Source organism: Epinephelus lanceolatus, chromosome 15 (assembly GCF_041903045.1).
Source record: "Epinephelus lanceolatus isolate andai-2023 chromosome 15, ASM4190304v1, whole genome shotgun sequence".
Lineage (NCBI taxonomy): Eukaryota > Metazoa > Chordata > Actinopteri > Perciformes > Serranidae > Epinephelus > Epinephelus lanceolatus.
Window position 1 is genome coordinate 32,464,553 of NC_135748.1, and position 26,025 is coordinate 32,490,577.

The following is a 26,025-nucleotide window of genomic DNA, read 5'->3' on the forward strand; positions in this document are numbered from 1 at the left end:
GCTAGTCCCGGTAAGCGTTCCAAAATGTGTGATTTAATTATCAGGAGGCGCCTCAATAATTCATTCAGCCTGGTTATTGAATAGGAAACAAAACAGTGATTCCCTGGCAGTCTGTCACCCACCTGACTGGGGCCGAAGTTAAGCTAACATGGGTGAGATCCAGAGTACAGAGAGCTCTGCACAGCTGCTGTACAGCGTCAGAGTTGGACTGACACCTGACCTCTTAGCACAGGTCGCACAGTTTATAGAAATGAGCTGAAAACATAGGAGAGAGATGAGATCCTACATGAAGACAATATTTTTTGCCAAATGTCAAACAGTGTATTTCCGTGAAGAAAATTCTGAACTCCCTTTGACTGGTTTAAAGTGCAGGACTCATTTGGACAAAAAGGTGATGTCAGGTATGTCTCTGCACTAATCAGAATTCAGGATGTTTGCTCATGTTGCCAGGCTAACTCAACTTGCTAATTCAATTCAACCCAAGGATGTATAAAGAACACTGGATACAGCGTTTGAGGCAGGGCCCTGTTCATGAAAGCTGCTCAGTGGCGCATGAAGCCAAAAAAAAAAAGGCTTCTCTGATCTAAAATTACCCGGATCTTTCGCATCACTGGGCCAATAGAGCAGGTGCACCAGAGACTTCTGCCAGCTGAGCAATGAACTTTCAGTTTAGCCCTCTACTAACTTGAATTAAGTGATTAAATGATTTAATAGTGTGGCTCTTCTAGACTTTAGAAATGTTATTGGAGTGAATGGATCAAATTCTGATCGTAAAACGGGTTTGTGAAGCTCCACTGATTTACAGATGTCTCCTTCACATTATGCATCTATGGAAAATGCCTTTTTGGCCCCAATGACATCACATGACAGACCCGGATGTTGTAATTCCACATATTCGCCACTATGAAAATTGGCCATAAAGCCCATTGCTCTTCCTGAGGGCCTCGATCAAACCACACAGTTCTGAGTTTTTGTGTGTAATGCTGCGTTCATGCTGTATTGCAGTTATTGTAATTAGGAATTTCAGACTTGTAAATTACGTTCAAATCAACATTCAAGTTACGCCTGAAAACAAAGCAAATATGGACGCCTTGCTCAAAAATCTTTGTTCAATATATGAACCTAGAATTCATGGATATGGCTTTACAGTGTTAATGCACAGTATTAATCCTCACTTGTCCAACTCCTTAATTAATTCTACCGTCTTAATGATGATAACACCTGCCAATTGTTCTAACATTTATCCCATATAACTTGAATGCAGCATAACTGAACCATTCTGAGGATGTTCTTCCCCACAAACTCTCTCATTGTTGCATTTTTAGTTGTTGAATATTTTTATATATTTAATATAGAGATATATTAAAGAGCAGAAAAGGGCTTTAAGGTAGCGCCTGAACTCTGACAGATGAACTCATAAAGGTTCCACAGCATTATATATCTTTGCAACAAAGGCCGAACTTTAAAGTAAAAACACTCTTGGTCATGTGAAGTCACTGCTTTATGTTTGACCTACCAGGGAGACAGTGACATAGAGGTCCCCAGAGTCCCAGTTCTATTACAGTGACCTCTGCACTTCCCTCCCTTCCAGTACGACAGCTTTGGTCACTCCGCTGAAGTTTTTGGACATCTGGTGGATGGGTTGAGTCCGTGGAACGTTCACAGCCCCAGTATGCAAGTTTCTATTTAGGGAATAACTGTAGATGGTGGAAATATTGTTTTATGATGTGAGACAAAGTCTCTCTCCCTTCAATGAAGAGGAAATGGTCCAAAGGAAAAGAAAGACACAGGGAGGAATTGATATCCCCTTATTGGAAAAGCAGTTATGAAAGACGTTACATAAAGAGCAGATATTTCCACAACTGACACCTTCAGTGCAGAATCACTTAATTTGCTGAGTTAAGGTTATAGAGTTTCTTTTATTGGTCTTCCTGAGAATCCAAAACATGTTCTTGGCAGTGTTCTTTAGTCCCTAATGAAGCAATGTGGACTTGTGATGTCTCTTAGTTTGGATGTGTGGGTGAGAGTAGGTCTATCAAACAATAAAACAAGACTGAGAGTTTGCAGTTTATAGCGGCTCTGTTGTACCAAGGCAAAATGCTAACATTTAATCTGGATGTGAAAGGTTCATGACCAAACGCTTATATGTGACGAGGTCCGAGTGAGAATGTTTTGACCAACAATGGACGGAAACAGTTATCTTAATGGCACTAGTCTAAAACTGTGTATGAAGAATACAATACATTCAAAACTGGCAGAGGAGAGAACTAGATATACAGAGTAGGAGGCAATCTTTCCACATTCAGTATAGAAACTTACTGTAGCTGTTGCTCTTAATTCCTGGGGCTAATACTTCCTACAGGTGGTGACAACTGTATTCTCTATTAGTCCTGGGTGTCTAATTTAGTCTGTAACAGATGGTTTCATTTGACACTCTCCATCACACCATCATAGTCAGTCCAAAGACTGTGTGTGTGTGTGTGACTGATTTGAAAACAATAAAGAGTTCACTCGTAGGCGGACGCCTCTATATACTGACATCTGTTTGGTATCCAGGCAACCACTCTGTTTCCCTGGGCGCGACCCAGTACCAAACGGTACAAAGATGTTTCCACAGTGAAATTGAATGTGAGCAAATGTGGGAAAAATGGTGGTTCATATTTAGATTTTTATGACTAAATGATGACATAGGGTGCAACCGTGAAGCCTGCGTGTGCATGAGCAAAACTACCGTACCTGTGTTACACCTACATTTTTTTAAAGTGATGTAAGGCTGAAACTGTGATGCAGAGTGACGCCATTCTTCCTGCTGTCAGGCATTATGTTTGGATATGTGTGTGTGAAGTGATAAGCCTAAAGTGTTGTGTATTAACTAAGCTAACACCCTTCGGTCTATTCCAAACACAGTTATTGTTACTGTAGGTTTCTGAAGAATGTGTCAGAGTATCACTTTTAAACTCAAACAAAGCAAGCTAATCCAGTTTAAAAGCTTGTTATTCTTGTTTGCTGCTTGTTTTACCCTCCGTGAAGTGCATGAGGCAATAACAGGTTGACAAAATAAAAACAAAATAATAATAATGCAGTACCAAAAATGAAACTACAGCCTCAGAAGTGTCCATAGAGTTCACTCGCTATTACGTGTTCATAATGCTTTTACATTGAAGTATTACAAACAACAGCACACTCAACACAACTACGTAATATACTTTCCTGCTTTTCTTTAAAACTCAAAATAATTGAGTTGATATTAACTACTGCATTTGTACTGTAAATCTTACAAAAAAAACCCCACATTGTTTATTGAAGTGTCAGAGGAAATCATCAATAAATCATGGGACCTGTAAAACATTCTGCAGTTCACACTTGACTAAAAGATTCAGAAACACCTCATGTAACTTTAAAGCTTTCCCACACATAGTGCAGATCATATCAGAGTGCTTTAATGCCTTGTAAAACACGCTGCATTACTGTTATGACAGTCAAGACCATTTTGAGATGAATGAACCTAGTGATTCATTCAGGAAGAGCTTGCTAACGGTTCTAGTTTTGTAATGACATTTCACAAGAGCGAAAGACTAGACTTTTCTTTTCACTGGAGTGTGACACACGAGTTTCCCCTGCTCTCAATCACAAGACTGTAAACTAGAGAAGTTTATAGTATTCACAGGTCAGACAGGGTGTGAAATACAAAACCAGTACGTATAAAGAAAGATGCATGATATTCAGTGTAGCTCTGTCAATGTGTCTTTTTAGTTTTTGCTTTAATCAGACAAGAAATCCACAAACTCACAAGTTGTGCACCTAGTATTTATCATATATCTTAAAAATATGAAAATGAATGTGTATGTGGTCGTGAGAATTATGTGATGAGTTTATGCCAGTGTGTGTGTTGGTGAATATGTGAGTGTGTGTTGGTGCGTTTGTACATATTTATATGCTGCTAACAGGTTTGTTTCTTTGCATAACACAATCAAGGATCTATCTGTCTATCTTAAAAATAAATGTACTAACTACAACCATGTAGGGTTCTTCAGCTTGTCCTTGTAGGAGAAACCTTTTTGGTTCCTGGGACAAGGAAACCTTTCAGAGGGATCTACCGAGAAACCAACATAAAGGGTTATATCTAGAACCATCTGTGATAGGTTCAACCCAGAACCCCCTATGAGAGGTTTTACAGAAAACCCTTCTATGGTGTAATTGTCCCACCCAGAAACATCTCCAGGGGTTCTATCTAGTACATTTTAAGGGTGCTACCCAGGGGGTTCTACCAAAAACCCCGTTATATTTCAACGGTTTCATCTAGAACCCACCTAGGGGGCTTTCCTGAGAACCCTTTTGTATGCAAAGGGTTTCATCTAGAGCCCACCCAGAGATCTGGGTTTATACCCAGAACCCTGGGTTTAAATACATAGAACCATGTTACATTTTAAGGGTTCCATCAAAAATTTACCCAAGAGATTCTACCCTGAACCCTGATTAAGTCCAATGTTTCATATAGACCCCATCCGGGAACCCTGATATAGTTGAAGGGTTTCATATAGACCCCATCTGGGCAATTCTACCCTGAACCCTGATTTAGTTGGAGGGTTTCATATAGACCCCATCCGGGCGATTCTACCCTGATGTAGTCCAAGGGTTTCATCTAGATTCCATCCAGGAGATTCAGCTCTGAGCTCTGACATTGTTCAAGGGTTTCACGTAGACCCCATCAGGGAGATTCTACCCTGAACCCTGATTTAATGAAATCATTACTATGACAGCCTTTACTATGTCAATGGTGCAATGGATCTCAACTCTACCAGGATGCTGTGTGGCAGAGTGGACATAATCTCCGCCCAATTAACCTCTGTTCGACACAGGTGTGCAATTAACTATTGGATGGCATGAAATGATGGTAAAGATATAAATTATTGCAGAACACAAAAATTTCAGATTCAGATTCCAGGTACATCTAAATTTAAAACGAACATATGAAACATGAGTAAACACAACAGTATTTGAGGGTGAGGATCTTTTAATACTTACTCTTTCAACAATCCTTAAAGATCTCACTGACGAACCCTTTTGAAACCTGTATTTCTAAGAGTGTGTTTATTAATTCATGAACTTGTCAGACAATAACTGAAGCAACACAGACGAAGAGTTTCTGAAATATTTATTCGAGGGATTAAAAAGACGAATGCAGCAGGGCTGAAGTGCAGCATTTCAGTTCTACAAACAAGTGAGCCCTGCAGTGTCTATGAAGCCCTACGATGTACAACAGGTATTAAACAAACACAGTAACAGTCGTACAGTAATACTAAGGATGCACATTCTTACAGAATGACTTGTCTGCAGTGTCTCTACAAGCTAAGCTACTGTTTCTGCTAATGGCAAAAAATACTTCAAATAGCATGTCATCTCTCGGAAAATTACAGCAGGGTTATTTATTTGAAATTAACAATAAAAATCTTTGTCAGAGATTTATACAGCTTACATTGCCTTGTTTGGCCTCCTTCGTAATCAGTCCCATAAAAGGGTAGTAGTATAAAGGCTAATTAAATTTAAAGGACGTGGTTTAAAGCAATAAATACATGTTTTAAATCTGGCAAATCATAGCCCTCCCTTCCCAAAACTTCACCCACATTCTGCCTCGTTTTAAAAATAGACATTTCTCTTATTTATTAGTACATCATCCAGATTTGACTTTAAACAGGTTATTAACATATGCTCAAAAAGTACAATAAATGCATGTTGACTCAGTACAGCCTCGTGGATGTGGTAAAAATTGGTAACAGTTGTCTGAGGGATCCACTTTCCCATCTTTTTACAATATGTTGGGAGTTTTTTTTTTTTTTTTTTACTTTTCTTTTTACCTAAGGAATGTTGTCAGGCAGCCAAAATGCAAATATGGCATTTGTAAAATACAGATTTATTGGCAACGCACTCCTGAGCACCACCTGTGCGTGCAGCAGCCTCTGAGTTGAAATTCCTCTGGCTGTCAACACGACCCACAATGCACTTTTTTCCCCCCCACACCTGAGAATCACTCACCATCACATTTTTTTTTTCTAAACATCTCAAAACAGACATCATCAATCACACTGTTTCCAGGGTACAAAATTGAAATATAAGACGTTCATATTTGACTGTGGTGACATTTAATGTGTTCTCATACATTTGTATATGTGCAAAAATGATTGAAATTATTTGTATTATTCTGTGGGAATGCTGGATGTGGCTCTCCAGGAGCAAATACACAGATAAACACGTCTAGGCAATTTGTAATCATTCCTTATGGTGCTAAATACATCAGAGCCGGGTCAGAATAAAGGACAAAAGGATCAGAAGGCTGGTTGTCTCAGGTATGAATGCACAGGTGGGAGGAAGAGAAAACAAAAAAGGCTACAAATAATACTGTGGTTGATGGTCAGTGTAGAGAAGAGGGATGAAGCTGAGGGAACAAAAGGTTCAAGGCTGGGTCACTGCACTGGGCTCCTTGTCATAGATGTAGCTGCCAACACCACCAGTGTTCACGCCTGGAAAAACCACAGGGACAGGAAGTGGGTGTCAGGAGGTTAACAGAGAGGGCGAGAGAAGGTGCAACAAGAGCAGGAGAGGTTGCAAAACACTTCCTGAAGAAGCTGCTGCTGTGCTGTAGACAATGCTGTGTTGAAATGACTCTTGAGTAACAACTTGTGTGCAACGTGTGCAGCGCGGATCAAGTGCTCAGACTTATTGACATTCTGTTTCAAGTGTAGCTGATAATTGGTGGGTGGACAGCACCCCCTAGCGGTTACCTTTGGGCCCGAAGAGAACAGCATAGCATGGTTTGTGGCAGTAGGGCTGGCCGTCATGCTGGAGGATAAAACATACAGACATTGACACAAAAAAGTATTATTTTTGTATCCTAAAGTCAAGCAGACAAGTTGAAATGACTATTACAAAGAGAAACTTTTGTTTGTCCTGGTCTCAACGATAATTAAAAATTATGACTTTTAATATGACATGAACTAAGTGCTGATTTCCCATTTTTCATCTGTCATTTTCTTCCTATTTTTTTCCTGATAATTAATAATATTAAGGGCTGAAATAATGCCCCCTTTATGTAGACTTTGGTTGCCTTGCGCTGGTTTTGTGTCACATTCAAAAAGTGCTTGTGCTCATTTTTTTTTTTCTTTTTAATTGAGTACCGCACACTTAGTTGTCACTTTATTATGTGCACCAGTACACTCCAATGCAAACCAATACAGCTGCCCTGCCATAACAGTTCCATCCATCTTTACAAAACTCATAATGTTCAGTTTTTAGTGTCATTGCTGTAAATCTGTAAATTAAATTATAAGTTAATTGTAGAGGTCAAAGTTAAAGGTGGTGTCGTAGCAGACTACATTATATTGAGAGATGTTTCTGTGGTATTGGGCTTCACATTTACAGACACGAGATGGAGGCAGAATATTAGAAACACCTATGAATATATATAGTCCAGCAAAAACATATTATTGAATTAAAGGAATACTACACTTACCAAATGACCATTAGTATATCAATCAATCTGCATTACATTGAATTTGTAAAGAAGACTTTGGTTTTCTTGCTTGCCTCTGTGGTGAATGAAGAATCCAAAAGCAAAGAAAATGTATGTGTTTTTATATATATATATATATATATATATATATGTATATATATATATATATATATATATATATATATATATATATACACAGTACAGGCCAAAAGTTTGGACACACCTTCTCATTCAATGCGTTTTCTTTATTTTCATGACTATTTAAATTGTAGATTCTCACTGAAGGCATCAAAACTATGAATGAACACATGTGGAGTTATGTACTTAACAAAAAAAGGTGAAATAACTGAAAACATGTTTTATATTCTAGTTTCTTCAAAATAGCCACCCTTTGCTCTGATTACTGCTTTGCACACTCTTGGCATTCTCTCGATGAGCTTCAAGAGGTAGTCACCTGAAATGGTTTTCCAACAGTCTTGAAGGAGTTCCCAGAGGTGTTTAGCACTTGTTGGCCCCTTTGCCTTCACTCTGCGGTCCAGCTCACCCCAAACCATCTCGATTGGGTTCAGGTCCGGTGACTGTGGAGGCCAGGTCATCTGCCGCAGCACTCCATCACTCTCCTTGTTGGTCAAATAGCCCCTACACAGCCTGGAGGTGTGTTTGGGGTCATTGTCCTGTTGAAAAATAAATGATCGTCCAACTAAACGCAAACCGGATGGGATGGCATGTCGCTGCAGGATGCTGTGGTAGCCATGCTGGTTCAGTGTGCCTTCAATTTTGAATAAATCCCCAACAGTGTCACCAGCAAAACACCCCCACACCATCACACCTCCTCCTCCATGCTTCACAGTGGGAACCAGGCATGTGGAATCCATCCGTTCACCTTTTCTGCGTCTCACAAAGACACGGCGGTTGGAACCGAAGATCTCAAATTTGGACTCATCAGACCAAAGCACAGATTTCCACTGGTCTAATGTCCATTCCTTGTGTATCTTGGCCCAAACAAATCTCTTCTGCTTGTTGCCTCTCCTTAGCAGTGGTTTCCTAGCAGCTATTTGACCATGAAGGCCTGATTGGCGCAGTCTCCTCTTAACAGTTGTTCTAGAGATGGGTCTGCTGCTAGAACTCTGTGTGGCATTCATCTGGTCTCTGATCTGAGCTGCTGTTAACTTGCGATTTCTGAGGCTGGTGACTCGGATGAACTTATCCTCAGAAGCAGAGGTGACTCTTGGTCTTCCTTTCCTGGGTCGGTCCTCGTGTGTGCCAGTTTGGTTGTAGCGCTTGATGGTTTTTGCGACTCCACTTGGGGACACATTTAAAGTTTTTGCAATTTTCCGGACTGACTGACCTTCATTTCTTAAAGTAATGATGGCCACTCGTTTTTCTTTAGTTAGCTGATTGGTTCTTGCCATAATATGAATTTTAACAGTTGTCCAATAGGGCTGTCGGCTGTGTATTAACCTGACTTCTGCACAACACAACTGATGGTCCCAACCCCATTGATAAAGCAAGAAATTCCACTAATTAGCCCTGATAAGGCACACCTGTGAAGTGGAAACCATTTCAGGTGACTACCTCTTGAAGCTCATGGAGAGAATGCCAAGAGTGTGCAAAGCAGTAATCAGAGCAAAGGGTGGCTATTTTGAAGAAACTAGAATATAAAACATGTTTTCAGTTATTTCACCTTTTTTTGTTAAGTACATAACTCCACATGTGTTCATTCATAGTTTTGATGCCTTCAGTGAGAATCTACAATGTAAATAGTCATGAAAATAAAGAAAACGCATTCAATGAGAAGGTGTGTCGAAACTTTTGGCCTGTACTGTATATATATCCAGTCTTATGCTCAGTATCTCCCAAACTGACAGCCCTTTACAACAGGGACCTGACAGCAAAGTGAATTTAGTCTACACTCTCTTCAAAGCCAGACTCCATTTACAAAAACAGTAATTAAACATCGATAAATACAGGAGCTGCTGGTCTACCTCTACCCTGATCAGTTAGTTTGTGTTATTGTGTGATTTGGGAGTTTTAAAGGTTCGGTTTAGATTCACCAGGACCCATCCCATCCAGGATGGGTCACAAACTCACCATAACACAGGGTGAGTAACTGATATATAAATGGTCATCTGGAGAGTGAAGTATTCCTTTAACACCTCTACTGCTGAACATTATAGGCATCGTAAAACTAGACTTTATTAGTCTGTCGTTCTATTTATTTCTACTGGTCTTTTCTTCTTCCCACTATTTTTCCACCTCCTTTTTCTCACCTCTGCGTGGCTGCCAGGAGCCAGAGTCTTGCTGCACCTCTCACAGCGCAGACAGGGTCGATGCCAGTCCTTACCCAGTGATGTCACCTTCTCGGCTATTGTGACAAACACAGACACACACCTGTGAGACACCATGGCAACCACTTTACAGGTTCACACCTCTCACTCCAACCATTAGCCCCTTTCACCTCGTTTCCTGGAAGTGTAAAACCACTCACCAAAATACACCTTCTTGTTGCATCGGGGACACAGGTTGGCCTCTCCGGAAAAGGTGGTGATGCTGCCAGCTGCAGAAACATTACACACACATTATAATACTGGAAAGGCAAGTGAAAATATAAAATAAATGACCACTAATCTTTCTAGCCTGGTGTGAAATCCAGTGCACTAATAATGTAGGGGTGTAAAACTAAAATTGAGCCAAGTACTAAACAGTTTTTGTGTGTTTCATGGGGGAATACTAAAGAGGCTAATTTTGCCAATTTAAAATATTTTGGGTGCCAAGTCACTTCACTCCCTCTTTCAACACTCAGTTTATAGGAGTGGATGGATGTTTAGTGGACATGTAGTGTTGTTATGGAAACTGCAGGTGGAGCCAAAACCTGAAAAACTTTAATTACAGTATATACATAGTTATGCATTAAATTACTCGTACAAAAATAGTTGACGTTGACCCATGTCTCCTCTTTCCATTTGACTAAATAAAAAATTTTAACACCTGCTTTTTAAAAACTGATTCAGATTCATAAGATCTCACATCATCTGTTAATCTATTCCAAATTTTAACCCCGACACATTTAAAGGTTTTGATCCAGAAAGATTACAACATCCTACATCACTGCTCAGTTTTCTGGCTTCAGCAACCAAGTGGGTGGAAAACAGCCGCTAACTGAAAACTGCACCGCAGAGATAAATCGACAGAAAACATCCGTTAAAATGATTTTGTTCCTGCTGACAGTGATTTCCCAGAACACACACACCCTATCTGACACCTCTGAGAAAATCCTCCTCCAGTCCCAGAAGACTGCGTGTAAGTGTTCTTATCATTGAGTCAGCAGCAGCTTTCCCTCTGACCTCACACACCAATATCTTAAGAGACAAACGCCCCTATCGACTGGCTTTTCCTCCCCCAGTCAACACATGCTGATTTACAGTACATGCAGTTTAAATACACCCTTCTCATTTACCTTTGGATGGTGGCTTGGGGGCGAAGACTCGCTTCTCCTCAGCTTTGGGTGCTGAATCCACACCAGTGGGAGATGGGTTGTTGTTGGCTGGAGTATCGTACACGTAAGAGCCGGCTCCACCGATGTTCACACCTGAGAAGATACAGGAGAGGACGTAAAAAACATAAGCATAAATACAAAAATAGAGGAGGACATGTTAGCTAAAAATAATAAATGTGAGCTAAAAAGATATAATAAATATCTACATAAATAAAAGAATGAATGAATAAATAAATAAATATTGGTAATTAATCACAAAATATAAATATTGCAGCTAGCATCAGTCGCAAGTGAACCAGTCAGTTAACATATAGACACCTAAATACATAAAATAAAAGTAATTTTGTGTTAAGATAAACTGTTCACATTTATTTATTATTATAATAATTCTTCTTATAATTAATTATTAATGATCTGTTCTTTTATTTATTAATCAAATACTGATCTATTTATTTATGAATCACTCAATTTTAGGCCTCCAAACTAAAAAACTAAAATTATTTTGTCTTCACATAATCAGGTAAAAGTCTCAATGTGAGGTAGTTTATGTTGAATAAATGTACATGTACTTCACCTTTTGGCCCAAAGAGGGCAGCATAGCACGGTTTGTGGCAGTAGGGCCGTCCATCGTGCTGTGGGAGAGACAGAAAAAGACATTCAGATAAAACACAACGACTTAATTGGCATGTTAAGGATATGAGAGAAAAAACCCTGATGACACAAATGGGAAAATAAACCATGACATTAATGTGAAGTCATATTTTCATGCTTTTCTCTGACATCATATATTTTGGTTTTGGAGACGAGATGGAGAGATTGTGTCCTAAAACGGAAATGAGCCTTTTTTTCCATCTCAACACAAAATAATGATGCCGCTGTCTCCAAGAAACAGGACTCAGCTGGTGGATCCAGCGCCACACTTCAGTGTCTGTGCCCCTGTGAGCGTCTGCCACTTGAGGGGTCAGACTTAAGACATAGATGGCATGGTGCTGATGCATGCTGGGAATGTGGCGGTCATTGCAGGAGCATGTGATCAGCTCCGGTAGGGGATCAGGGCTGAGGGCCAGGGTGGCCACTGGTCCAGAGCCTAATGCCCATAGAAGAGAAGAACCAAGAGAATGGCACGGGCAAGACGCCAGGCCCCGGGTGGTAAGGGGAAAAACTGGCGTTAAATAAGGGCCATACTACCCACAATCCCTTCTGCTCTGGCCACATGAGCTCCTTTCCCTCGGAAGATGGTGTGGCAGGAATAAAGGATTGTTCTCCTGCCTTTAATAATGAATTAACCATGACGGGATCAGCTACTGTTAAAGCAGCCGCGCACTCCTCTCACACTTCCTGTTTGACATTTATGAGATCCGTGAAGGTCTGGGCACTGCTGCAGAGCCGTGACTAAGCACTGATGACTTTCTCAGGACAGGACACACTGGGCTTCATTGTCAAGTGAAGTGAGTGGCTGTCGGGTGTACAGTATCACTGTGGCTCTGGCTGTGAGGCAAAGGGACCCTAAAAATGGATTAACCATCGTTGCACAGCCCACTCTCTTCCCAGCAGCTCACTTCCCACTTCCTGACATTTAAGTCTGTTTTCTCCATCTTCTCCTCCCTGACCTCATCCTCATCTTAATCTACATGCCCTAGTGCTTCAACCTCTACTCACTCACACTGCCGGACTTCAGTCCCTGCGCGAGAGACCAGAATAGAGGTGACTAACTTTGGCCCCTTTGGCTGTTTTTGCTCCATTTTTACTTCCTTTATTTACAGGCTTACCGTAAAGTCACTACTTGTCTCAGCAGGCAGCTATTTCAGAAAAGGTTAGGCTTTTAAAAGATGCTATCAAGTTATGGCATTAGGCCGGACAGTTCAACCTAAGAGTGTTTTTTCCCTTCCAGATTGCATCATTCAAAGGATTTTTAAAAGCCTGAAGCAGTAAAACCATCCAGTATATTTCACAAGAAAATCTTTTTTTTTCCCTAAAGGGGAACTCCGCTAATTTTACACATTAAAAGGCAATTTACATCACTTAAAGGCCAGGCACACCAAAGCCACATCAAAGAACTAGTGGCGACAAAGGCCAACTGTTGCATCACCTCAAGTTGCCTGTGCTTTAGCCAAAAAGTTGTGCATGAACACACCACAAAGACCACAGCCAACAACAAAGTAGCACATAAATTCTGCGCCTGTGTGAGAGGAAATAACTCTTCACACCAGCAGATGGCGGTAGTCTGTATTCGTTAAATAAAAAGGGAAACCAGAAGACTGACAGGACAGATTCAAAATGCTAGTTAGCTAGGTAGCACATTAACAGCACAACCTGATGTTGAAAGGACAAAGATATTTAAGCACAATGACACAAAAAAGTATGAACCATTTCTGCAAAAGAGCTCAATGGCTAAAAAAAAAATCTTACCAAACATAACTTAATTTCAATCTCACGCCCTCTTGATTTAAGTCGTTTGATCTCCCCGCTTCCATTTCTCTTCTTGTGCACTGAGCTGAACTGCCAATCAGAGTGATTTTTCTCACTGACAGCCTACGCTGGGTCGTACGCCAATAACATGCTAACTTGGCCTATAAACAGCTAACAGGAGCTGACTAGTGCCAACAGTGCAGCATACACTGCAAAAACTAGTTCAACAGATGCCCACCCATGGCCCGACGTTAACCCAAGGCTAACTGTCGGCTTGTTGGGGAGTACTTCTGTACATGTGTAAATGTGGGGACTGGACATAGAAAAATGTGAGGTTACCAGACCTCTGTAGCCCACTCTTCATCTCTGCTTGAGGCTAGCAGCTCAAGGCTATTAGCTGCTACTAGCATAACACACCCGAACCTCCAATCAAACTGTTTGTGGTCGAGTTGCATTGTGGGTAATGTAGGTACCAATTTATTGACATAAGGAATTTAAAAAGACAAATGATATCTCCAGTTCTGCTGCATCGATTTTGATCCTTTTCCCTAAAGCTGCAGATCATGAGTCCAGCAATGTTACTACACTTGTGTCCTCATCTCCTGACCCCTCAGATTTAAGTGTTCTAAAACGCACTGAAATGTAAACTTAGGGGCCGTACACATGTTGCGTCTTTAACCGCCTGGAAAATGCGAGGGCAGGCGCTGGACACGACTTATGTACCTTTTTCTGTGCAAGCTTTCAAGCGTGGCGGCAGGTTGCGTCTGAGGTTGCAAAGAAACCTTAACAAGCACCAAGCACTGTTTTTAAGTGTGTGGGCCTATCGTCCGTGGGACAGATATAACGCTCTGTCAGCCCTTCACCAAAATGACCTTTTCGATATTTACCCCAGACTAATATTTACGGAAGAAGGAAAAGGTATCTGTCGGCTGTGATTGGTTGGTCCTCCTCACAACATGCGGTGCATGCTGCTGCGTTCCAGAGGTTGAACTTTATCTCAGTGTCCAGTCCTGAAAAATAGGCGCTCGGAATTGTGTGCGCAGCTCTGCCGTTGCTCTGGTGTTTGAGTGCGCCTGTCGCATGTCTACATCGACAACAATGAATTTTAGGGCGCAAAAAACACTGCATGAGTTAACCCCTTTTATTCCCCAGAATAAATGTTATCATTATACATTTCTACAAAACATGAATATACTACATTTGTACGTTTCATAAGTAGCAGATATGCTGATAAAATACATAGATTAATAAAACCTTTTAATGTCTTTACAGTTTAATTATTAATGCTATGTTGTGCCAACACTGTGGTCAATGGCTGGTTAAGTTAAGGCATTAAAACACTTGGTTAAGGTCATGTTTTGGCTTAAAATACCATCAGTTGTCGCCACAAACACAGCTAAATGTACCAATATCTGTTAGAAAATACCCACTTTTGTCACTGGAACACAGCTAGACATTTCCTGACAGTCTGCAGTTACATACAATCCCGATGTTTCAGGGTCAACACTTGTCACTGTGTCTTTGAAAGCCTGGCTCTCTGCCACCAGCTGCAGGAAGCTGCTGCCCTCACTCGGCCCTCAGACGGCAGGCCACGGTGGCCTCAGACTCCTTTTAAAGAAGCAGTCAGTGTTGCTCTGAGGGTCATAACCTTTTGCATACCAGGACTGAGATGACATCAAACACCCTCCCCAACAAAACCACAGTCCCTTTACATGGTCTCATTTTTTTATATGTCTCTCAGCCTCACTCTGTTTCCATGACGATGATCGAGTATTGAGTTTTTGCCTACTAAAGTCAGGCTCGTGGCACGGTGCTGCAGCCTGGGGCGGGATTTGGATACTGTCCATAGAGAGAGAGACAGAGAGGATGGTGGGCCGGGAGAGAGCGCAGGGCTTCAGAGAGATTGTGTGACTACATTACTGTAATCATGCAGAGATTAAACAGCAGAGCAGCATCCTTTGGGGTCTGCAGGGAAATTGATTTATGTACAAAGACTCTGAGATCACGTCCTCTTTGTGTTGAGAAAGGAGCGGGAGACTCACCCATGCACACAGAGACAGAGGGTGAGAATTGATATGTTGGCTGGGTCATGAAAGGTAAAAGCAAAGGGGCATGATAAGAAAATCTCTGTTTATGTTGAGACGTGATACTGCAGTGTGATTATGCAACATGGAGGAAAAAGGCAACTCATTCTGTAACGTTAAGGGGTTAATGTCTACTCATATTGACAGATGCTGCCAGACACACGAAAAGGCAGGACAAAAGCAGGCACTCGGAAACTTCCTGTACAAAAATACACAAGTTAAATGAAGTGAAATGAGATAAATTCATATCTTTATAAAAAACACACTTGCCCTCTTCCAGTCTGAAGGCCCGGTCACACTAGCTTTTAAAAAAGGGCAACTTTGTTGAAGTTTGACACATTGATTGCCACCACTGGCCAATAGCAAACCGTCTAAATTGACTCTTCCTAAGTCCCACCCCTTTTTGCTCTGTGCTCCTTACTGTTACACTTAGATATGCCATGTGCGAGGCTCATCTATGTTTAAAAGAAAACCAAATTCCGACTTGTAAAAGTAACACTCTAACCCTGACCGTGTAGAGCAGTGGTTCCCAACTGGTGGGTCACAAAATAAAGTGGGTTTTTTTGTGTGGTCCATTCAGGATGGACCAAACAAAAAAAACACTTTATTTTGAAGTACAGTGAATCTTTATTTGGATATACACAATGTCAAGCATTCCATTGTGACTTTATTCATCCTTGCTGTCGGCTTCTTGAGCTATACTGCCTGATGTCTGGAAATTATTTGATATAATACACACTGCAGCAGCCAGCTAAATTGAACCGCTGTCGCTGTGTTTCTAGAAACAGTAACTAAGGGGAGGCGGGAGTTTGAATCAGTTAATTGTGTCCATTAGTCCAAAATGGAAGAAGCTATTGTCGATTTTAAGTGAAGCCTCTCTGTTGGAGTAAAACATTTTCCCCAAAACAGGATCAATTTACAGACATTAATGAAACAGTAGTCGATGGTGCACAAACATTTCCCTCTTACATAAAGGTCTCCTTATTTAAATGACCTCATGCACAGTCCTGAAACCAAACATCGGGCAGTAAACGACACAGTAAAGTAAAAATAGCAAGAGGCTACAAACATCTATTGTGACTGACTAACGTTAAAATCTTCATGGGTGGCCTGTGTGTTAGCGGTTAGCTTGCAGTTGCTGTAGTTCACAGACTAGCCCTGCATGTAGTCCCAACATCACTGAGAGATTTTCAATAAAAACAGACACACTGTTCTTGTGTACGGAACTATAATTTCTCCTAGTTTTAACCACTGAAACAAGTCAATGTTCAATGGTTCACCCAAACCATGAACATACCATTCTGTTAGCACTTTCCACTGCGGATCCCCTGTAGAGTCAATTAGTCAATAAGTCCATTCATGACCAGGCAGGACTGGCTTTCCCTTGTTACATTTCACCACAACAGTCAATAAACTGTTAAGAATCAATGGCATGTTGTTTGTAGGATTGACCCAGTATTTTATACAGAAAAAACAACATACAACCTAAAATAGAAGTTGCATTACTAGAGGAAAGCCCATAAAGTAAATTCAGAGGAGCCATTTGTGGACACTTTTAGCCACAGTGCTTCACAGCATCACTGAGTGCATATAATGTTGGCATGAATGGCCTCAGTGGGAAGTGAACTCCGTCCCCAGGCGATGTTAGTGACGTGGTCTGTGAACACAGCTACTATACAGGCTACAATGAGTCCCTATCTGTCACTGCCCCAGTTACAGATATGAAACCTGCATCTCTCTCTACTCCTGTTTTTCCTTTAACATTTCACCATTCAGTCAGGGACTAATTTTGTTACAAAGTTGTATAATTGCCTAGAATTGGTTCGTGTTCTCACGGCAGCATTTACAAGCGGACCAGATAAAATGCCTTGTGTGAGAAAGCTGCTCTTGATTGGTCAGAATTTCCATGTAATTAGTAAACAAGACGTTGAAGAAGAGTACACTTGCAAGATAAATGTGACACTTTCTAATGTCACAAAGGAGGGACAACTACGCAGGTTGATTTTAGCGCTGCTCATCGTGGACTATATTGCTGTCATTGTTCATTTTAGTCAAACCATACAGTTTGAAAACGAGGCGCGGCTCCAACTAGAAAACAATGTTTTGATGCATTGGATGTGCTGAATGTGCATATTAAGGCAGTACAGGAGGAGGTGCACATTAATAATCCTCCAGGACTGTGACATGCTCATGTTTAACCCAAACACTGTCATGTGACTGCAGTTAGTTCAGATTGAGGTTGGAACATGTTCTCACCACAAACGAACCACACCAGAGTTTGTTTGTAACCGGACTGAGACCACGTCTTCAAGAGGGTCTCGGTCTGGTTGTTTGGGTGCGCACCTGAGTGTGATTGCTGAGTTCACACCTGCCCAAACGAAATGCACTTAGGGGGCAAATGAACTTGAGTTTGATTGAACCGAACCAAACAGAGCAGGTGTGAAACCAGGTGTGAGTTTTTGGTAGTTTAATATAACAATTAACAATGGATACTATTTCACAAACTGATCATACATGTTAAAATTTTAATCTAGTAAGTAACTAGTAACTAAAACTTTGACATAAATGAACAGTGGTGGAGTAGAAAGTGCAACATTTCCCTCTGAGATGTGTTGGAGTAGAAGTATAAAGGCATAAAATGGAAGTAAAGTGCCTCAGAACAGAACTTCAATAGATGTACTTTCCTCTGCAGTTAGTTACAGCACTAGAGAAGATTGAGATGCCTTAGATTTCAGCCGTGAGAGGGACAGTGTTGTACTGTTACTGGTGGCGTCTTACTGACCTCAGCGTGGCCTCCAGCGTTGAGGAGCTTGTTGCAGCGGTCACACTTGAGACACAACTTGTGCCAGTCCTTTCCCAGTGATGACACCTTTTCAGCTGCACATGAAAGACAAAAGAGACGGTGGTGTGAGTGCAAGCAGTAACATAAAGCTGCAGTTATATACATTACTATGAAAAACAGCTATCGATTGTGTCAGGCTTTGTACGTGTTATAATGCAGCGTTCAAATCACTCATCGCAGAGAGGAATGACGTCCCCTAATTGCTTCATCGTCCAGAACAATAAATGGTTGTACTGTATCTCTGGGCTGTTGTGTCCTCCTGAGGGGGAAATCCTGTCATCGTGCCATCTGAGTGACCGGGGGTGGGGGATACTGGGAATGCCTGTGTACCACCACAGGATGCAGCGATGATGTCATAGTGGGATAGACAGACAGTGGCGTGAGTCCCAGTCCAGCTGGAACAGTGGGGGGTGCCCACATCTAACCCAGATCCTTTGTGTTACCCCTCCAAACATACACACACCCCTCCCCCAGTTTACAGTATACCCATCCTGCTGTACACAGCCCTTCAACCCCATTTCCATCCCCTTTCTCTCCCAGACTGCCTCCAGACAAGCCAGGGACCCTAATTATACCCTTTCCAATAATAAATCCCTGCTGCTTCCACACAATGGGTCCTAAGGAGTCATGCAGGCAGCAGAGGAAACACCTTCTCTTATCAAGGCAGGGCACAAATAGCCGGATACTGAAGTCTGTTTCCTACATACCCTCAGTCAGAAACACACACACAAACATATACAGCATGTATGCAGACATACAGAAGATTACTTCCTCCTGGACTTCCTCTCTCTAGGTGCTTTCCCATATGTACAATGAGCTTTAAAAAATGCTGTCACATTCCTGCGTCTGCGTCAAGTCAAGAAGCAAATTAAATCAGACATCAGAGATTTTGGAGGGAACAGCATGAGAAGAACTAATTTGTCCCCAAAAACATGCAAGGGAAAAAAAATAAATCACAAAAAAATTGATAGCTTCTTGCATTTAAAAATGTTTCATTTCATTATAAAATTGGCTAACATTCAAGCAGGAAAGTAATTTTCTGACCTCAGAGAGAAAGTAGCAGCATTTCCTTTGTTCCTTGTATGGACTGTGTGTGTTCTTGTAATGCATCCCTGTATTCCTTTCACCTTTTGACCAAATGAACTCCCTTCTTTCTGCTATAAGTTTAATTTGATTTGATGTGAAAATGACGTTATGGGTATCAAGTGCTAGAAACGCTTCTCGGGATCACTTTAGGAGATCCGACTACTCCCTGCAGAGGTTTCTGTTTACTCTCCAATCACTTCTCCCTGTCAGCTACAAAAACACTGAGACAAATGGCCAACAAAGCCCTGGAGGACAGATGGAGATGGGGTGCGTGACCTCACATCAACACTTGAAAGCATAGGAATGCTGACTTGGACATATAGCAAACTGCAGGAAATGTTTAATCACTCAAAGACACTGTTATTCAGAGTAAAAAGCCAATAATAAATCAGTCTTTAAAATCAATAATCTGCTCTTAAATCAGGAGATGGACAGAAAACCTTCAGGCAAGACCACTTCAGTTAAAGGGACACTATCACTGGTGCTTCAACCTCTGACTAATATTTTAACTATTTTTTTTTTCACTTAAATCTTTATTATAACAGCTTTTGTGAAATTGACATTTTTGCAGTTGGTGTATCTACTGATTATTATTCCAGTGCAGTGTTGACATTTTGAGTCTTGTATAGAGTCCACTTCTCCCACTTTCTTTCTAGTTCCGCTTCTTGCAGTCTCAGTATGTGGCAGTTTCTCCATTAAGAAGATTTCTTCCACAGGTGTTAGCCAGTGGTCCTTTGTTGGTGGTGTTTCTTTACCCCAGGTCCTAGCAATAGTGTTCTTGCTTGCTACTAGCAATATTTTGATCAAATATCTATCACGAGCAAAGACATCTTCTTCAGAAAATTTACAAAGATAAAGCACCAAACGACTGTGAGGAACCTCATATCCTAGTATGTGCTTAAGCTCTTTACATACCATTTCCCAAAATACAGTTATTTTCTGATGTTTCCAAAAAAACATGAGAGTGGTCTACATCTAACGATTCGCACTCTCGCATCTGTAGCAACAATGGAGATGCTTGTATTTCAGTTTTGGTGTAAGAAAGAGACGAATCAGATTCTACCATGAGAATTCCCTCCAGGTTCTCGAATTAGTGGTCGAATGGTGTATCTTCCAAATATTATGTCAGTCTTGGGTTCTTTCTTACATTTTACCTTGATATAGGCCTACTTAGTTGAATGTTTCTCATTTGTGTTCAGTCCTTGATATAATGCTGAAATTATTCGATATTTCAACTATTAAGGGTTGGAGTATGCTCGAACAGAACTCATTTGTACAATGTGATGTCTGACCACTTCTGAAATCAAATGTGTGTATAGCTGCTTAGAAATACCACACTGGAAGGGAAATTGACAAGCTGGCCGACATTGAGAGGAGGGACGTATAATATTGTTCTTGTTCTTTTGAGAAAGTCACTGGTTACTGTTACATGCACACTAAGATTCCTAATATGACAATATGCCGAATTTGATACGGGTCATGTCAACAGCATATTCTGTTTGGATATTCAGAATTAAGCCTTATTCCCAATGTAGTGTTTTCTTATTAACACGTGATATGCCAATATTATTCTGGTTTTAGGAGCATTCTTTGGACATGAATACAACACATTTGGAATATGCGTCTCAACTGGGGTTTTTACCACAGTTTGCGAGACACGGCCGCTTTGTCTGTTTATGCCTAGGTTTGTGCATTGTCATGGATACATTGTACACAAACCAACTAGTCAACAGTTTGCAAGGCTGTAGGGTAGAGATGCATGCCAAAAAGAAAAGCCCACATCTCTGGTCTGAAGTAGAAACACTACTACTTTTAAACATTATGAGAGACTTTGCTATTAACAGGTAGAAGGAGTGAAAGAGGGAGACTGTATTTGCACAGCTGAGCAAGTCTGCCAGCAGTAGCAAAGAAACAAAATGACACAAGCACCTCAAGATATTCTTCTTTTCCATATTTTGACGTGATAAATGACATATTAGGGCATCGACTTGTCAAACACAGTCGTGAATTACATGTAAACGGGAATATTAGCGGCTCCTTTCTCACCTCCACACAGCTGGCCAATCACAGCGTGAAGTGGACGTGAATGTCGGATTGCCCGTCTCTTATAAATTAAGAGAACAATCCTTTAAAACACCTTGAGACAGTGTTTAAAGACGGAGTATAAATGGAACCAGCAGGAGCTTAACCTGTCTGCTCTTGAGTATGAGTGCATGTGATTTATTTCCTCCTAAATCTGAGGATACCCATATACCTCCTGACACCTCTGCAGCGTTAAAAATACTGCCGGTGTGTCCTCAGTGTGGCGTTTTCAGTGTGTCTATGTGCTTGTGTCATTGAAACTAAAAAACAGACATACCTCCAGACAGGTTTGAAGTCAGTGTATGAATGGGAACAGACGTCAGAGCCTAACAAGTGTGTCCTCATTCCTGTGTGTGTGTGTAGTCACAAAGTCCACTGTTTAACAGCTCCCTGTTTTAAAGGGCAGTTGTTATTATAAGAGGGGAGAGCCTGTCTGTCTGTATTATGTGTTGTGGGAGTTATAGAGTGGGGGGAGGTGGAGGGGATCTGCCTCAGGCCCAGATGTTTATACCCCCCAGCTCCAATCAGCCTCTATCCTAATTATCCTTCACACTGTGTAGCCTCCACCGCTGGAATAAGGCCAGAAAATATATGTTTAGACTGACATATTACATGTATGTAAAGGTGGATTGCACCAAAGAACCAACAGACAGCTCTTCCTCTCCCAAAATAGTAAACATGTGGGCACAAATGAGGCAACTGAAATGCCACCAAGTCTTCCTCCACCTCATTACGGCAACAACCTGAGGGTAAATGCACCCACTTGTGTAAACAAACAGGCCCCTGTTCACAGGGAAGTCTCTGCGGATGTTCACATTTACATTGTCAACATCGATGAGGATGTGCCAAATCCCTTTATAGCCAATCTGTTTTCTGTCTCACGACGGCCTCACTCAAAAGCACACAACAAAGGATTCCCCCGTGGTTCAATGTAAACAGCGGGACAGCTTGGGGAAATCCCTGTTGAACAGTTGGAGTACATCTCACCTGACATTGTCTTTTTTGTTGTAAACTAACTACAATAGGTATCTCCAATTAGTAATTCTAATAAGCCGAGACACTTTTTCACACACAGTCAATGCTTTATAATTTATTTATTTTTTAAGATTATTTTTGGGGCTTTTTCGCCTTTAATGACAGGACAGTTTTAAAGCATTAACGGGGAGAGACAGAGGGGACAACATGCAGCCGCTGCTGCAAGGACATTGCATTTGTGCATGAGGTGGCCGTCCTATCTACTAAGCTGCTGGGCGCCCCAAATGCTAACGTGAGCCTAACTGCTGTTTAGGATGTAATCTCCAATCTAAATGGATCACAAGATGCGATATGTGTGAATCTGGGTGGCTTACCACCTGGGCTAAACCATTTCCTGGTGGAAAAGCTGTAAGAGCAATTGACTTTGTGAATGACTGAACGTAACATACCAAAATATGGAGGTACTGAAGAACTCATAATCCCTTCTGAGAAAGATCCATGGGATTGGACCTCATTGGTTTGTATTGGTCCAAGGGACTGTGTTACGGTTTTATCATTTAACAGAGAAATATTCACTGTGTTTTAAGAGAGCATGGACTTCTTTGAATAGATTTAAATAGATTTTTTCAGTCTGGTACGAGCTTTTAAAGGTGGGACAACGTAAATCAGACATATTGGTGTCTTTTGTGGTGGTTGCATGTGGGAGATGTTCCACATATAACATGTTTAAAGGGGCAGTCCACCCCAAAAATCAAAAATATATCCGTTATTCCTCTTAGATGTAGTGCTGTTTATTAATCTAGATTGTTTTGTTGTGAGTTGCTGAGTGTTGGACATATCGGTCGTAGAGATTTCTGCATTCTCTCGAATATAAAGGAACTAGATGGCACTCAATATGTGTTGCAAATAAAGCAGCAAATAACGACATTTGTTGTGAGCAGTTTCATGTAGAAACTATTTTACTTCTGCCAAAATACACCCACCAACCGTATCACTGCACAGAAGCAAACGTGCATCTACTGCTAGCTCACCGAACCCACTCAAACGCCTACAGAAAAAGTATCATGTCCAGTGTCTTTTCCCAGAGCACTCTGGCTTTTTTGTGTGACTGCTCCGAGCACTTCTAGTTGAAAATCTCTGAGCTTTTCAGAAAGGCGCTGGTGGTGTCACTACCACTCCATTAGCTACTGTCTGTCCGGAGCTTTGTGAAACTATAACAAAGACAAAAAAGCCCATTTGTGGGTACAGATCATGGGATACTGAATGTTGCTGTTGGGTGTTGGGCTTTTATCACTGTACGCTTTTTATGCTTGTTGTTAACTGTGTAAACAACCCTCTGTTGACGTAGCATCATGTTAGCTAGGAGGCTAACGTAATGTTGAGATACTGTTGTCGCTGAGATGAAGCGCTCCCCACTGCCCGTGTCACCGCTTTTTAATGCTGTCACGAGCACAAGCCTCCATGAGTCCCAATATATTTAATTGATTCAGACTGATAAATAGTCCTACAGGTAAGAGGAGAAATCTATATTTTTGATTTTGGGGTGAACTGTGTTCCCAGGCCAGATGAGATATGTAATCCCTCCGGTGTGTTCTGGGTCTGCCCCGGGACCTCCTACCAGTGGGACTCAGAGAAATATTAAATATCATAAAGGATGCATTGGAATGGAGCTTTAATTTACTTTATTTTATGTTAACATATCCTGGCATGTGTTGGATTTGAATTTGCTTGTAACAGAGATCCAGAAACCTCTGAATTTGTGGGACTTTTAACATTGTTGTCATTTAAATCACACTGTGTCTCTTGAATATATGTCATTATTCATATAAAGTACTGACTGACAGACAATGATACTGTAAAAACACTGAGCTCCAGGTGAAAGGATGAGGAAAAATTGAAAACAGAGTGCTGGTCAGAGGTCAGAGGTCAGCACCATAACCATATGATACCTGCTCCGCTGTAAGCTGCTTAACTTCATTTGTAAATTCCTGGTCTAAGCTCTTCAGTCTGCGCTCGGCTTCTCTGATTGCATTGTCAATATGGTTTAAATCACAGAGACAGCCTGCTGCTGACTCCTCTTGTCTCTGATTCAGCCTCAGTGTTTACAAATGTTCCTTTCACTGATGTTACTGAACATTAATCAAAGGAGGGGAGGCTTGGAAGTGTTTTTGTGATTATGAAGAGGTCTGCGTGCGCACGTCAGTCAACGTAAGCCACAAAAACTGCTGTTAGAGCTTGTGTTTGTGATGTGGAGAAACATCAGCACATTTTCATGTAGAAAGTGAGAGCAGAGACTGCACCACCTGATGTGTGTTAACACAACCCCAGCTGTGGCACTCCACCCACCTCAGCACAGTTAAGTTGATTTGGAGCCAGGAAATTACCAAACAGGCTCAAATGCAACACAAAAATTGACTTGACGCCCAACAGAAGTGGCATTACGACAGTGTTAGCACTGCCGCTGGCTTTACACTGGCAGGAAATTAAGGGGCAGCATCTCATCTAAACACAGTCATTTGTGCCGTTCAAAACTCAAGGCATGAGTAAGTGATTTAGGTGCTTTTACGTAAATGGAAAAAGCATTTAAATTGGGAATGGCTGGTGTTTTCTGATTTAATAAGGTCAGACATATTCACACTGTACTGCACTGGGTTCAGCTGTACAAAGACCTACTTTGGACATCTGTGAAAGACCATAAGTAATGAGACAGTCGTTTAACCTCGGTCATAGTTTATTTTGAAACCTTCAGCTTTTTCTACTGTTCTGATGACTTATTGTCAATGATATTAGTACCAAGGACATCATCAAGAGCCAACTATTGATTGATTGTATAAAAATAACTGACACGACGATTGTGATGTCACTATTGGTTTGTTGACTCCCATTTTGAAGCCTCAAATTTGGCATTTTGGCCATCACCATCTTGGATTTTCAGGCCAGAAGTGAGGAAATTTGGACAAGAGGGTGGAGCTGTGGAGGGGCAAGAGGTGCATCTGACTCATATGCCCTATTTACACAGAGATCCTGCGATAGGGCTGCAATGAAGTCCCCTCATTACACTGGCTTTACTCTTTTATACAGACCCAACAGAGGCAGCATAATGTCGCCCCAATTTGTTATTTTAGATAGCATGGCGGTATTCTGGAAACAAAAGAAACGCGACAGCCGTGATGTGTAACACAACAGTGTCGGCCTCTAGTGTGACATATAATATACACATCAAGCAGCACTTTGTAAACAGTAATAATGGCAAAACATGGTGATAACAATCATTTACCATACGTGTTATATTGAGAGCTCCCAGATCTCATAGTCTTCCCAATTTGCGGGTATTTTTGGTTCTTGTTCTTCCTTTTTGAGTTAGCTGCTAACTGCTTCTAGCTGCTTTTTAAATCTCTCAGTATTGAGTCACACACATAACACATCCTGCCTGCTGTTCCCTTGAGATAGAAATCGATTTGGAGCTGTTACCTTCTTCGCTGCCAGTTTATAGGCGAGACAACTTTGTCTCCCCATTTTGCGATCGTACATTTTATACAGAATG

At 41.2% G+C, this 26,025-nt stretch overlaps 1 protein-coding gene across 1 annotated transcript in view; it reads right to left on the bottom strand.

Moving 5' to 3' along the window:
- Window positions 1-5,138: 5,138 nt before the first annotated feature.
- The window catches only part of crip2 (cysteine-rich protein 2), a 33,146-nt gene continuing 12,259 nt past the window's right edge, over window positions 5,139-26,025 (bottom strand). The window contains exons 2-8 of the mRNA XM_033643441.2: window positions 18,279-18,373; window positions 11,578-11,635; window positions 10,965-11,096; window positions 9,996-10,064; window positions 9,778-9,872; window positions 6,780-6,837; window positions 5,139-6,518 (exon numbers count right to left, since the gene is read on the bottom strand). Coding sequence (XP_033499332.1) covers window positions 6,451-6,518; window positions 6,780-6,837; window positions 9,778-9,872; window positions 9,996-10,064; window positions 10,965-11,096; window positions 11,578-11,635; window positions 18,279-18,373 — 575 coding nt within the window. The 3' untranslated portion in view covers window positions 5,139-6,450. The remainder of the gene's footprint in view (window positions 6,519-6,779; window positions 6,838-9,777; window positions 9,873-9,995; window positions 10,065-10,964; window positions 11,097-11,577; window positions 11,636-18,278; window positions 18,374-26,025) is intronic.